The sequence below is a fragment of the Scomber japonicus genome, chromosome 6 (assembly GCF_027409825.1).
Source record: "Scomber japonicus isolate fScoJap1 chromosome 6, fScoJap1.pri, whole genome shotgun sequence".
Lineage (NCBI taxonomy): Eukaryota > Metazoa > Chordata > Actinopteri > Scombriformes > Scombridae > Scomber > Scomber japonicus.
In genome coordinates this window covers 29,143,941-29,160,184 of record NC_070583.1, presented here as the reverse complement: position 1 = coordinate 29,160,184, position 16,244 = coordinate 29,143,941, and the positions used below count along the sequence as shown (strand labels likewise).

General features: G+C 39.7%; 1 protein-coding gene across 1 annotated transcript; it reads right to left on the bottom strand.

Annotated features, from left to right (window-relative positions):
• Positions 1-3,641: 3,641 nt before the first annotated feature.
• Positions 3,642-12,327, bottom strand: septin4b (septin 4b). The gene is made up of 12 exons (XM_053320254.1): positions 12,115-12,327; positions 10,537-10,863; positions 10,067-10,163; positions 9,862-9,948; positions 9,645-9,768; positions 9,366-9,500; positions 8,414-8,531; positions 8,155-8,256; positions 7,334-7,430; positions 6,977-7,139; positions 5,937-6,036; positions 3,642-3,710 (listed from the first exon to the last, which is right to left on the bottom strand). Exons 1-12 carry the CDS (start codon positions 12,325-12,327, stop codon positions 3,642-3,644), a joined length of 1,632 nt encoding a protein of 543 aa, XP_053176229.1.
• Positions 12,328-16,244: the final 3,917 nt, after the last annotated feature.

Sequence of the window (16,244 nt, the reverse complement as noted above, 5' to 3'; positions counted from 1 at the left end):
TATTAAAAAGTGGCCACTGGCTACACTAGATATATCAGTCATACATACATACATATGTATATATGTATATATATATATTATACATACAGTCATATATCTCTATACAACTAGTGTTTTTCAGCACTTTATTGGAGGGCCAATGTAAAGACGCAGAGAGAACAGCCCAGTATGTTTTTTAAATATGTTTTGTTTGTTTATTTCTATGAATTCTTTCAAGAATTAAAATTGATTTATAAAACAGTTTCAGGGGTGTACCTGATGGAAGAGGTCATAATTCCCACCAGTCAATGAGGGCATAAAGACTTATTTGGTAAAAAAAAAAGTTATCTAGTTATGGTGCATGTGCTTATCAGATCGATAACATATATGGGGTGCCCCTCCCTCACCATGCTCCGAGGCCTTGGCAGGTGGGTCGTCATCATCGTCATCATCCATTTTCCCTTCTCCTCAACCCTAACCCCTGACCCTAACCCTCAGCAGCTCCTCCTGGGGGATCCCAAGGCGTTCCCAGGCCAGGAGCGATATGTAATCCCTCCAGCGTCTGCCCCGGGGTCTCATCCCAGTCGGATGTGCCCAGAACACCTCTACAGGGAGACGTCCAGGAGGCATCCTCACCAGGAGGCATCCTCACCAGGAGGCATCCTCACCAGGCACCCAAACCACCTCAGCTGGCTCTTTTCAATGCAAAGGAGCACCGTCTCTACTCCTAGCCTCCCCCGATGTCTGAGCTCCTGACCCAATCTCTAAGACTGAGCCCAGACGCTATAACTCATTAGTTTCAATTTGATTAAAATTCTAAATAGCTAATTAAGGACTTGTCTGCTTTGAGTGACAGGTGGTCCGTCACAGGTGGCTAACTTAGCCAATAACTGTCACCTCGGCTAATAGGAGTCCATGAACTTGACCTCTAGGTCTGTTTGTGGTGTTTTGCATGCTAATTCATATTACTCTGTGATGGATTGGACTCACAGACCGCCCCAGAAGTTTTATTCATGAGCTTACTAGCCAGCTAATGCTCAGTTGTTAAACCAGCACCAAAGTCAAAATGTTACAGAAGTGTTTTGAATTCATGGTGATAACGCTTCATCAAAAAAAGCATCTGTTCTGTGTGAGGTTGGAAAATGATGATCCACCACTTTAATTAGCTGGTGATGCACTTGTGAGGTTAATCTTGTCATAGGGGCAATCTGACTTTGTCTACCTAACGTTATGTTCAAAGTGGTGAACTGTGTGATATTATAATAAGGTTTAGGTAACTTCAAACATTGTCACATTTCAGTACTTTACACATCTGTTTGTCTAAACTTCATTTTAACCCATATCTCACTCATTTAGCAGGTTGAAACATTTTATTTATCTTCTCTTTTGATTTTGTATAAATACTACTTGTGTGTGTCTCTTCTGCTTTTATGTCATGTCTACTTTTCCATCAGACAAATTAGCTTTCAGAGGAATCATTTATAAACCTCTCTCACGTTAACTTTGACAGTCCTAGTAAAAATCAAATCATTTTATGCAATTTAATGCTTCTATCCACATGATGGGTATCGAATAAAGTACTCAGTTGGTACCAGTATCACTTTAAGGGCACTTAGATTAGTACTGGTATCGATAACTAGCCCTACCTATAATACAGTTTACATCTAGTTTAGGATGAATTGATTGAGATTGTTACAAGTTCAATTCTTTTATTAAAAATCAAGTCATACCATTCTGTTCACAACATGAAGCAAAACCCAAAGTCTGATGGAGACGTGATGAAATTATATTTATATTTTTATTACAATATTAGAATTTGTACATATTGTCCCCTCTGTCCACATTTCATTTATAAATTTATTACATAAATATACTCCAAAAAGTAGAATAAACAAAAGACAGATTTAATATAAAACAAACAAATTAAGAAACAAACATAATACCTGACTCTGGGACACTTGAGGAATGTAATTATAACAAAAGATCACACAAACGTGGCAGAAACAGAAACTATTAGCTAGAGAAAGTTTATCCAATAATATTGATCATTACTCTTGGCTTAGATCATTTATTCCTCTCCATCATCCACAAGGAAAATCCAACATTTAAGACAAATTATGTTTGTCATTATTGGCTTTGGTTATAAGAAAACAAAATGTTAAAATTAGCACACATCCAACACACGACTTCCCTTGAATTGAGGACAAAATTATGACCAACCAACGTAAAAATAAAATAAAATAAATCCACCTTTTCTCCATATATAGTTTCCCCAACAGTTAAGTAGCTACATGTTTTCATTGCCTATAAATAACTTTACGATCAATAAAATGATCTGCAATCTGAGGAACCATCACAACACATGCAAAATGAAGAACAAAGCACGGCCTGTGATGTGACCCTTCACCTGGACGCTGACCTCATGCTGAATCAGGGTCTTAATAAAAGTCGTAATCATGTCTAACGACGTCATCAGCTCTTACATGTGACCTGTGTTAATGGTTCAGTCATGAGATGAGCTCACTCAGACTATAAAACAACTTCACTTTGGGGTATTCTCTAAATAATAATAATAGACTTTTTCTGTCATGAAAATAAGAATTAGGTGGTATTAAATCACGATAAGCGGTGGTCTCTTCTGTGAGTTCAGACTGGCCGGCGTCAAGCAGCGCCACTAACATCCATGCTGTGAGGCATCGGAGGGTTTACAACAAGGTGGCGGTTATGATAAACATGCAGACACATACAACTGTAAAATTTAAACCTAAACAATCCTCACGTAAAAGATTAAAACAAATCAACTGAAAGAAAACTGAGAAAAACATAGTCATTCATACTTGATCTCAAGCAGTGTACTGTATGTAGAGCACAGTTAAATAAAACCAGGAACACATTAAAGGATAAATCTGTAGAAAAAAAGTTTGAGTGTAATAATATAGAAAATTAAATTATTACAGTATATATATATATATATGCATGTTGACCTATAGAGAAATAAAAAATAAACACTTGCACCAGAAAAGTGTGCTTGAAAAAATCTGAGCAGGTCACAAGTACTAAGATGTAAACATCATACAGTATCAGACCTTAAAAAATAAACAACAATCCTGTGATCATGTGACTAAATAAAATTCAGATATGTGAAAAAAAAAGAGTTGTCTAAAGAAACCCTCAAATTAGAGGCCGATTCATTCAAAACTAACAGGAAATCAGCTTTTTTTAAAAAAAAAAAAACTATATATACTTTTGACAGAACAGAGTGGAGGGTTGAGTGTGTTGCCGTGGTGATCCGCCTCCTCGTTGGGTCCCTGGTCCCTGTGTGACGTGCTGATGATGAGGTTGAGCAGTGGCTGTTTGGACATGAAGGGATGTCAATGTTCAAGAGAGGAATAAAAGTTTCCCTGTTGGGGTTTTTTGTTGTTTTTTTCCTTTCATCCCAGGAAGTGAGAGAGAGAGAGAGAGAGAGAGAGAGAGAGAGAGAGAGAGAGAGAGAGAGAGAGAGAGAGAGAGAGAGAGAGAGAGAGAGAGAGAGAGAGAGAGAGAGAGAGAGAGGGAGAGAGAGAGAGAGAGAGGGAAAGAGAGGGAAAGAGAGAGAGAGAGAGAGAGAGAGAGAGAGAGAGAGAGAGAGACCTGTACACAGTGTGACGTGTGTCCTTCCTGTGTTAATAGGCTTCTTTCTGAGTGTGCATCTGATCCTGGATCCTCTGCAGCATCTCCTGCATCCGTCGTAACTGTGTGGGGGTGAGATGAGACAAATGTTAGCTCGATGCTGTGACTCATGCACGACTTTACACATCCAATGATTAACATCGATGGCAGCGCCAAAGTCTGACGACGTCAACGGGCCTCGCAGCAAATGATTCACACGTGACTGCTCGGACGACACGTCAATACCACTCAGCAGATCAGTGTGTGCTTTATAGATTAGATCACGTGACCGGCGCTCAGAGCAGGCAGGGCTCCTCCACCTGCCTTTCCTCTTCACTACAGAATATTTAATATTTTAAAAAAGCAGCATTTCAAGATACTAACATATACTCATGACATGATTAACTTTAGAGAGGAAACATTTATTTTGCTGCTGTCTGCACTGTGATGTGATTTTGCTTCGTGTAGTAGAGATGATCACATTTCTGACACAGTTCTGACAGTGATATTGTCAAGTTTGACCAAATTTTAATGTCGTTTACACAGAAAATAAAAAAAAGAGCAACTGAGTGAAAAGAAAGTATTTTTATTTGATTTATTTATTTTAAATATATTTCTGGGGATTAAAGGGGAAAAGGGAAGGTCCTGATAGTAAATCATGAACACAGATGAACCATCAGTTGTATCTGGTTATAAAAAACACTTAAAGCGTACATAATTAAATATTTCTTCTTAATGAAACTCCTTAATTTAAAGGATAAGTTCAAGTCTATATTAATACAACACTCACATGCTTATATGTACATTAAAAGTGAAATCAGCTGTTGCAATTTTTCCTGCTGTCCACACAGGCTGCAAAGAAATTACTTGCTAAAGTGATTTCAATGTAAGTGAGGATAAAATCCACATCCCTCGTTCTGTGCAACAACAAAAAAAAGTTGAAGCTTCAAAGCTACAGTCTTCTTAGGATGAAATTGCCTCTTTGTATTTCCATGGACAGAATAAATTTGGAAGATATCTACTTGGTTTGTTTCCCTCTGACTGCTGAAGCCTCATTTTATCTTCAGCTTCAGATAAATATTAAAAATAGAGAATTTATGTATGAAAACAAGGCTAACTTACTTTTTTTTAGAGTTAATGAATCCTTATGTGTGATTTTTCATCCACTTCACTTAACTCAATACCACTAGCACTTAATTACCTTTTACTTTCTGCTGTTGATACTGTGTGCATTATAACACTGAAGGAACAGTTTTGCTCCTTTGTATTTTCAGTGACCTTTGACCTTGATTTCACCTTGAAGTTTACAGCAGATTAATTTACAGCCAGTAAAACCAGGATGACAGTTACAGTGACCAGTAACATGTGAGTATTGTTTTAGGGTAGACTTGTGAACGTATCCTTTAAGTGGGACTCTAAAATAAAATCTTTGCATGGGCATTATTCTAATATAGTATATATTATAATATAGTATATATACATATTCAAATAACAGGAAACTGCAGGGAGGGTTTGTTAGGCTTCTATGAATAATTCCTCTAATAATTATATCTTCAGACCACTGCCACTGCCCAAGCTAAAAACTATCTGTATAACATTTCATAGTCATTTTTATTTTAGCCCTTGAATGTCCCACACTTTGGTCCTCAGTGTCTCGTCTTAGTGGTCAAACTACATCGGCAGTATTGCAATAAATATGGAACAAGGTTTAAAGCAGTGTTGACTCCTTCAAAAGTGAAAGTATAAAATGTATTAGTCTGAGGTAAAATCTGCATTTCCCTTTAAGTAGCCGAACAAACCTGATGGATTTCATGTGTGATGAGGTCCTTTGGTTTTTCTACCCTGGCTAACCTGAGGAGGGGGAGTTGGTAAACTCTCTGAAACTCCCATCTGTCTGGAGCTTTAACACGAGGCGCCGCCGTGAGTACAGGCCGCATATACAGTGTTTCCAAATCAAGCCTAAACTGCATGATTTGAAGCAGAAAGCTCTTTTTTTTTACCCACAGTTCAAAGCGTCAGAAGACTTGAGGACAGGGGAGTAGGGGGGATGTGTGTGAGTGTGTAATAACTTGTGTTTTTTGAGGCTACTCATTGTCAACCCCAGAAAACACGACCTTGAACGTGCTTCAAAGAAAAGCTTCTAGATAAACAAAAATCTGTGGAGCTAAACAGACTCAGAGGGCTTCATCGGCCTTCAGGTCTGAGTGTGTCTCTGGGTCGGGCTGAGGGTCTGAGTGCTCGTGGTGATCAGAATTGTGTTCGGGCTCGTGGTGTTGATGTGACTCCGTTTCGTGGTCGGCGTGCCGTACCTCCTCGTCTTTCTCTCGGATGAGTTTTTCTGTGTCGCTGTCCGTCATGTCGGGCACCATGGGGATGGGGAAGTCTGTGCCGCTCTCTCTGGTTAGTTTACTGCAGACAGACAGACAGGTTACAGTCACACATTCAGTATTTAATATGTCCAGTTGGTTTTATTTTGGAAGCAACTCAGTCTTTCATTGACAAATCAACATTTCACTTTTCTTTTTTTTTTTTTTTTTTTTTTGTCAAGCCAAGCTGCCAGTATTTGTTATATTTACACTCAGTATGCAGATGTTACTATTTTCTGACACAAAGGGTGAGGTTCAAATGATGAGGTGAAGTGTTTGAATGCCTTAAACTTGGCTACGTGAATCAAGACTAACCTGCCACTTACTTATTGACATTGTGTGGGTATTTTTGTGTTAGTTTTTTGTTGTCTTTTCTTTTTTTATTCATTCTTTTTTTTTTTTTTTTATTTACTTATTTTTTTATTATTATTATTTGTATTTATTTTATTTTATTTATTTATTTATTTTTCCTTTTAATTTACTTTTGGTTATTGATATGGGTTTTTTTGTTTTTTTTGGTGTCTAGATGATTGTGAAGAAAAAGTTTATACCTTGTTTCTGTGTATAAATCTTAAAATCAATAAAAAATAAGTGAAAAAAAAGACTAACTTTCCATAACGTTCAAGTAGCAAAAAAATCACACTGCAGTGTAACCTTGTTGAGCGTGTTGAGGTTATACATTAGAGCCCATAGCAACCACCTAAGCAGATGAATGATTGTAGAAAGTTTAATGGCAATCAATCAAAGAGTTATTTCAGTCTGGACCAATAATCGACATCCACAGAGTTGTGACACTAATGTAGCTAAAATGTTTGTGCCTGTGAGGATAAATGTAGGAAAACTTCTAACCTAAACCTAAAACATTAAATAACATTTCAATTCCAAGGATATAAATTTATATGGTATATACGTTTTATCTTAATACCTGAATGTCTAATATTTTGCAAAAATAAGTGCTGTTGATCTTTGTGTGTGTGTCGTACTTGCGGTTGCGTTCCTTCACAACCATGCGGGTCATGCTCTGGATGCACTGGGCTCTGTAGTTCTCGTAGTGGGTCTCCCGGGTCACGTCCTTCAGGTCTTGCATGTGCGTGCGAACGAGCATGTTCCTCAGCTTCACGAAATCACAGTGTGCCGAGTTCTCCACTGTGAATCACAGCGTCAAGATCAAATTGAACAATCTACTAACATTGAATCACTACTGCCTGCAGGAAAAAATACATGGGTCAAGCCAAGCGTCATCACACAATTTAACTTTATGTACCTAAATATAAAATACACACAGCTTCGTCCAGACTCTAAAAACTTAAACTCGGGACAGACTTGAAGAGGGGACTTACCTTCTACGATGCCCCAGGGGTACAGACGGCCTCGCACCCTCTTGCCTTTGGCCTCCACCACTGTGTTGCTTCCAATTACTGCAAAAGGAATGCTTTCCTTATGGGGGGGGGGGGGACAGAAAGGGTCATAAAATTAACAAATCATTGCATTGTTTCATTAAGCTGTGGAGAGTAGAGGGTGTGGATGAGTCTGTGGGTTTGGATGGTTGGATGCAGCACAGAATGGTGCAGTGCAGATGTGTTTATATTTTACGTGCCTTTGTAACAGTCCTCATGTCTGCTCCCTCACATATAAAGCTTCAACACATATTTTTAAACATAAATTATAACTTGATTCATTTTCTAACTCTAACTCTTTAAATTTTTAATGTGATGCTTTTATAAGTGAGTGACAGTGTGAGGACAGCAGAGACAGACTGACTCATTAAGACTGTGTAGTCCGTAGTACACAGTCAAGGTCATATGACTTATATATTCATTCATCAGCATCATTACAGTACTGATGGCATCTACTCTACAAGGAAGAGTAGTGATGTGTTTCATGTGACCCATATCAGCATCCTGCTATGAATGAATTAAAAATGAAACTTTATGTAATTATCAGGAAGTGTCTGTTGTTTCAATGTCGTTTCTATTTCCAATCATCTATTAACAACTCTTGAAGTCTTGATGTTGATGCATTGATTTTCATTGCACTGAAAACATTTGGATGCAGACACACAAACAAAGTGCAGAGCTGATTCAAAAGCTTGAGAGCCCAAACTGTAGAAAAGACAACAGGAAGAAAGGAGGAAAAGACATCGGTCAACTTCTGCTCTCACCTTCAGCTCGTGGTCCTGCTGTTTAAACTCTTCGTCCTCATCAGAGTCGCAGTCGGGGAATTGGTATATCTTGATACCGTACTGATCAATCTCCTCTCTGATCTGCAGGGAACCACACAGAGGAGAGAGTGCAGAGTCAAAACATGTGACACAAGTGGAGACTGTGTATCACTGCGCCAAGAAACTAATAAAAGGGAATTTCTTTACTATGCAGTGTAATTTATGTTTAAATCAATTCATCAACCAGAATAAGACTTGCCTTGATTTTCTTTTTCTTGACCTCACTCGGGGTGAGCGTGTCTGCTTTGGCCAAGATGGGGACGATGTTGACTTTCTCATGCAGGGCTTTCATAAATTCCACATCCAGAGGCCGAAGGCTAGAAAAAAAGACAACACATACATACATGTACAGTACAGTGAGACACAGTAGGAGGTGATAGCTGCATCAGACAGACATATATTTTTTCCTGCCCTTCTTTAGTCTAATTGTGAAGCAGCTGAATCAACAAAGACACAGACCTGATAAGAAAATGTATACTGGCAGCATAAATACACTGATTTCACATACATACATACATTTAAGCTGTAAGATGATGTGTGGCTGTGAGAGTCAGCTGGATGTTTGATCAGTGGTGGCAGAGGTTTACTCTACTATGTAATGACTGTGACTCATCAGCAGAGGGAGCAGTTTCTCCATCACTGTGACTGTGAGATGCACTGAAGCATTAACTTCCAGGTTTATGGCAGATTTCTTCTGTAATAAGCACACTGATGTGGATCAGTGCATGTGCACAAATGAACTGGATAGTACCACATCAGCACTCAGCAGAAACAATTGATTGGAGCGAAAGCACTGCGCTGGATGTAAATTCACCTGAAGGCAGCTGAGAACTGCTTTAACTCTGAGAGACCCTGCTGCATTAACAATTCATGGAGCTGAATCCACCTTAAGAAAATACCGGTGTGCTAGATATTCACAGTAAATCTTCATTACTCAGCCGGCTTTGTGCGCAAGGCAAAAGCTGTGAATGAGTTAGCTGATCTGATACATGAGTGAAATTGAAACTGGCTTTCATGCTCGCTCTCTGTTTTGATGCAAACACAAGCACAGTCATTCACACTGCAGTAAGAGGTTTATTATTAGGAGCAGAGTAGAAGTAGAGAGAGAGGAGGTTAATAGTCTGTATATGAGAGGTGCAGCTTTGTCATACCCGTGACCGAAGGGTGAGATGAAATAGAGGCAGCAGTGCACACGGTTGTCCTGGATGTTCTTGCGGTTGAGGCCGCTCTCGTCCCTGAAGTACTGCTCGAACTGCTGGTCGATGTAGTCAGCCACTGACTTCCAGCTAGAGCACAAACACACAGGGACATTCAGTCTCTAAGGCAACGCTGAGCTGCTGCACATTACTTTTAAAATGAGGTTATCCAGCTGTGCCCTGAGAGGAGTCACAGTTTGATCTATTTGACTTTTATTCATGAAGGATTTTTACCATTCAGTGTTGTTTACAGCATCTCCGAACCCAGGGGTGTCCACAATGGTTAGCTTCAGTTTGACGCCTTTTTCTTCTATATCCACTGTGTGTTTCGTGATTTCTACTGTTTGTGTGATTCGCTCTGAAGATGGGACAATTTAAATATCAATTTAAATATCAGCTTTGTTATATTATGATAAAAATATATAGATATCAAAAGATGTGGCTTCCTCACCTTCAGCATTGAGCAGCTTCCTATCTTTGTAAAGATCTGTGAGAAACAGACTGTTGACCAGGGTGGACTTTCCCAGACCGGACTCCCCTTCAAACAAAGAACAACAAAGAGAAAAAGAGCGAGCTTAAACTTTGTGATTAGCGGTCTCTTCAGGCAAAAATGGGCTTAAGATCAAATGTCTGCTAATGTGCAGACGGGGATTTACCTGCCACCATGAGGGTGAAGTCAAATCCCTTCTTGACTGACTTGCGGTGCACTTGGTTTGGCAGCGTTGCAAAACCTACATACTCCTTGTCCTGGTCCTAAAAATGAGTTAAGAAAAAAAGAATATTTCAGGTATACACAGAGCTTTGTAAAAAAATAATTGTTCAGTTTTGTAATTAACCACAAGATTTGGTTGTCCTGTTTATTTTTAACCCAACATTTGGCACCTGAAGTCAACAACACAACACAAGCAAAATGAAACACTGCCATCAATAAAAACCTTTTCCACCAGATGAACATCAGTCATCCTTTTTTTTTTAAATCACATCACAACAATTAGGCTTGTACACAATCTTGTATCAGACAGTCTGAGGAAGTGCACACAAACAACATGGGCATGAAAAGCAGAACTAAACCACAAAGATCTGGTTCGTCGCCTCTGGATTTCCTGGCTGAGCCTCTCTGTGTTACCTCATTATTGTTGTAAGGGTCAAATCGACCCCAGGGGCTTTTGGGCCTGGGGTCGGGACTGACGGGGTACGGCAAGTCAAACTCCACACTTCTGCTCTGCGGCAAACTGGGGTCTGAACACGAATCCGACTGCGCCATACCCGCCACAGGGGGGCGCAAATAAGACGGGGTGTGGGGGCGGTCTTCGCCCTCAGCTTCCCTGTCTGCATCATGAGGCTCGTGGCCATGATGATGATGATGGTGGTGGGGTTGGTGGTCTTGCCCTCCGTGGTGGTGAGGGTCGTGCAAAATGTTCTCCACCTCTGAGTCATCAGATTGGCTCGTATGCTAGAGAGACGCCAAGGTTGAAGGGGTGTGGATGAGGCGATGCAGAGGAACAAGTGGCAAAAAAAAACAAAAGGTGGAGGAGAAGATAGGTTGAGGAAAGGTAAAGAGTAAAAGCGAAAGGATGCAGAGAGCAGACAGGTTTAGAAACAGTCGCAGCTTTTGGCTGTAAACTGTACAGAGGAGATGCAGACTGTAACGAAGACATGTGACTGTCTTACTGAGGCAGAGTCACAGTTTAGTATTGAATATTGATTTTTGATGGGCAGGATTCATTTTAAAGAGGAAATCTAAAAGTCAAACATGGAGAAAGCTGTAAGAGGTTGTAAATCTTTGTTTTCCTGACATAAACTTAAAATATGATCTCAGCTCGTACTACTCTGAACAGGTGGACTTTTTGATCATAGTGTGTTTTTAAACTAAAGACAGTCAAATAACACACTATAACAGGTTACAGTACAAAGTCATGAGCCATTAAACTGGAGCTTTCACTAACCACTGACATGAGGAAGGGTCATGTTGCAGTTGGACAATAATACCAGTCATCTATCTTAGTGGATTTGTTATTTTGTGACCATGAATCTAACATTAAATGAGCTGCAGTACTACTTGGGTCTAAGTTTAATTGTACATTCCTTGAAGCGGAGAGTTAACTGCCATCAGTTTTTCCACCATCACGGCTATAAATCTCCTGTCACTTTGTGTGTTTTGCAGAACTAATCTGTTTCTTCATGGTTGTGTTATTAAAAACCTTCTTGAAGGACAATTTAAAACATTTGGATAAATAATCTTTTTTCTTCATTTATGGATTTCCAGTGGTTCTAATTGCTGAGCTTTCCACAAAGCTACAATAAGAAAGAACTAGAGTAGCTCTTCTCTGAAAGAGGATATGCAGCTCATAGTTCAGGCTGCTGTGCTCGCTCTGGACTCTCTGCAAGTCACGAACAAAGATAAATAATGCAGCGGCACTAAGAAAGCAACGAGCCCGTTTAAATGCAGCTGAAGGTCCATTGTGACTCTGCACTCGTGATATGTTTATGCACTATACATTAGCTGAGGAGTAAAAGTAGAGTGAGTTGCTGTGGCAGGAAAAGAAATGAAAAAAGAAAAAGTCCTCCATTTCTTGTTTTTTTGTGTGTAGAAAGAGAAAGTTGAAGCTTAACAGTTAAAGTTGTTTGTTGATTGTGGCCGAATCAGCTGACTAGAAGGGGAGTTTAAGAGGGAGTTCAGGACTTTTGGGGGTGTCACCGGTACCTGTTCGGCATCATCATCCGAGCCGTAATTAGGGGGGGCGGGGCAGGGGGGGTCCTGCTCGTCTGATGAAGAGTGAACCTCATGGTCACTTTCCTCCATTGCAACTGGGGCTACAGTACACTCTGCAATCTCCAACCAGAAGGGAGCACACACGTGAAGAAGAGAGAGAGAGAAAGGGGTAGAAAGAAGCAGGACGCCCAGAGAGCCCGCCATGAGGAAATTATTGGGTTCAAAGATCAGGGCGGTTTGATGGTGTGAAGAGGAGTGAATTTTGATCAGGCAGGACAAGAAGGAAGATGAAAAAACAAACATTAAATAATTAAATATGGCCAAAGAAGTGACATATGAAACAACACCTATATTTATCGCAGGAAGTCGTGGAAACCAGGAAACCAGATAAGTCGAGTGTTTGGTTGAGTAACCAGGGAGATGCATACTGGTAGTTGGAGTGCAGTTGTATCCTGTCCCACAGTCTTACAGTAATGTTGGTCTGATCTGGCCTCCTGCCACCACACCACTGCCTAATGTCATTAGTTCCTCTGATATCTTCCTATTTAGTGTTTCATGCACCAACAAAAATGCAAAACTCCAGCCAATATCAGTGGCAGTAGATAAGATTATCTGCTCCAGCTGCAGTTACATAATGCAAAGACTCATTGAAAGTTAAATGAAAACATCCAACACCGACGTCAAACACACTTCTGCCCAGACGGACTTCAACAACTACTATTCTGTTTTCACTTTTATTTTCCCATTTAAAGTGTGATGTTCTTCCATCGTTGTTCAATTGGAGTTAAAAAGCTCATCCTGTAATCCTAAAAGAAAATATCCTGTCATCTCTACATGATTTTCTGTGTCATCCATCTGTGGTCCACAGTTTTAATTATGCTGGGATTTAGAGCTTAAGGGCAGAGGAGAAATTGATAGTTTCACAGTTTAGGAAATCAGTGACCTGTTTTCCTGCACTGCAACCAAAGCACAGAGATCAATGTCCAGCATGGTCAGTGCTGTGTCCTACATAGAAGACACGGTCGATCTAAAACCTTTGACAAGTCTACAGCTAAACTACATTCAAAGTTTAGCATTTAATTTTGTATTTTTGCTTTTTTAGTGCAGAAATACTTGAAATACTGAAATGATTGACAGCAATCAACAATAAGATGTAACCTGTAGCTGAATCTCAGCCGCAGCGAATACATGAACAATAAAATACACTAAACCTACTCCTTCCTCAACAAAGTGATCACTACAAAGTAAACCAATCATGCTCACCCTCCAAATGGTGCCTCACCTTCTTCTCTCACAGAGCCTCACCTGTGGTTCCTTTTATCAGAGTGTAAAGCCTCTCTTTCTTGTCTGTGTGTGAACTCCTCTTCATGCCCACTCCAGCAGGCAGCAGGAAGCAGAGATCACGAGCCACAGCATTTATACATCTCCATCACAGGACGCTGCGTCCTTCAGCCCCATCGAGCCACTCTGTGCCCCCAGGGGGGGGGGGGAACTGATCATCAGCATTGATGAGCTATGAGTCACTGTTCACAGGCTACACACCAACCCACACATGAAACACACGCTGCACTCTACCACTGTGTTTTCTTAACACTTACACCCTGGAACTGCATATCTCTTTATCAGATATGACTCAACATACATCAACAGTTAACACCATCAACACCTGCATGGCTGATACTAGCACTGAATGCTTGACGGCTCAGTGTAGGAAACGAATCACAGTAAAGGTAACCTGTGTTTCCACCAATCTGTATGCTGTGCTCACAATTTCTATTTTAAATATAACCCACTATGTTAATGACTTCTCTAATTAAGCTATTGAATGAATTCATTACAAACTATTTATATGCCAACGTACTTGTGTAACACAATACGCATTAAGGAGATCTACTCATTCATGTGTAAATGTATGCAGCAAGCTGTTCCAAAATGTAATCTGAGTATGGACTCTGGAGGGTTTATTGTCTTTAAAAACCAGACTGAAAGACCAAGAGACACCATGATTAACAAAATGTATCAGGCTACAACAGCTAAATCACCAGACATTATACTTGTCTAGCCATCCTTTCCTTTTTTGTGTTAATGTTATAACTTGCATTTAAATGTAAGTTACCTTTTACTCATTAAAGTACCCTCTTTCCCTCAGCAGCATTCCTGAACATGACCCTACCTTTAGAGATGGGTCACAGCTTCCTTCTTTAAGCCACACATGCTGAAGTGTCTCGTTACACTGTCTTTAAGTCCGAGGGTTGAAGCGTGACCGTGTGCAGGTAGCAGACTCACTCTGCCACTGAACTAATCTGGCCATCAGTGCAAGATGTGAATATCCTTTATAATAAAGCCACAGCGGAAAAGCTACAGCATACAATGAGGGAAGGAATTTGATAATAAATGGGATCTTTGGGTTTTATGTGTGTCCAGCTGTCCAAAAAAACATAATTTCCTCCCTTTTTTTATTTGACGTTATGACAGTCAGCTGGAAGGAAAAATGCAAGAATCAACAGAGTTTACAGCAGCACGAGAACAAAAGTGTTTGCTATGGAGAGCAGTTTTATTGATGACATCATCCCTTTCCAGCGAGACGAACTGTCCAATCAGAGCCACTTGATATTCCTGGCACACAGCTGTGCAGTAGGAAAATTAGGAAAAGCTTGAGGTTTAATGTCTGTATTCCCACCTTCAGGAAAATGGATACAGGAGAATTATGACACTTAAAGAAACTTTAGAAGTTCAACAGAGAAGAGAAATTTAATCAGATTTTACTGTGTGCAATTTTTCCAAAAGCAAATATTTCCACTAGCAAAGATCCAACCTTTATTAAGCTGTTAAAGTTTGACAGAAGCAGTAGCATTCGATCCTTTGCTTGGATTAAATCCCACTGAAACGCTCACTCAGCACTGCAGTCCAGGTGGAAGATTGTTGCACTATTACTCGTCAACTCTTCCAAAAAATACCACAAGAAGCTAAGATTACATAACAGAAGACGGCATGATGGAAACAGCTGGCTCAGTAAAGTGTTAAAAGCAGAAACTTCTATTATCAGCAAACCAACATCTACTGTTGCTGACAGCGTGTCCTCTCTGTTTCACATCAGATAAAACATCCCTTTTCAGCCGATTCAAACTCAAAAGCATGAGCACTTCCTACACTTTACTGCTAATGGGAAAAAACAAGTTAGGTCATAGTATGTGAAACAGATCAATTGATTGAATGTCAATACAAACATCAATCCACCTCTGGTCAGCCATATAGAAAATCATCATGCTTGGTTTGGTTGTTGCTTATAGGTTATATTAATGTTAGTGACAGTATATATATGATATAATATCAGTATTTAGTTACTGATTTAGAGCATAGTAGTTAAACCAATCCTTTAACCTTAAAAAAGCTCAACTTTCTTTTTGGTTATTTAAAAGAGATCCAACAAACACCTATAAGAAATCGACAAAATGTGGCCTAACTTCACAAAAATGTCTCCTCATTCCTATTCTTCATGATCAATTATTCAATGTAAAAACAATCTTCTATAACTAGAATATAATCTAATGGGCTCTGACATCAATTTCACACATTTTCATTAGGCTACCACACAGAGTCTCCCACTGGAACCGGTCTCAGCTGGGACCTGAACCAATTACAGTTTCCATAACTGGGCAAAGTGACATTTCTGCTCCTGTTGAGAGTCAGTTCGTTACCACTGACGACTGGATACCTTTAACATCAGTGCTGGTGTGCAGAGTTTGTTGGTGATGAAACAGACTAAATAATCTTCAGACCAGGTGAAACCAGAGTGCGCTGGGTCGGATTTAAGTGGAGTGATCAGAAACTAAAAATGTGACAGAATAAACCTTCTTCTAGAACAATATAAATATCCTTAAAAAAAGGAAACACTCATTCTCAATCTACACACAGTCAAATAAATCAGATGGAGACAATTAAACATAAACAGGAATATTTAACTTTTGTAATGACAGCAGATGCTTCCTAAGGATTTTCTGAAAAACTGCCAATCACATCCTAGTAGTGTTTCGATGCCCAAACTTCAGCCTGTGCCCAGTCTGAGATATCGACTCTGGAGGAGACGTTGTCCTGGAACGTCCTGTTTGTTATGTGAAATC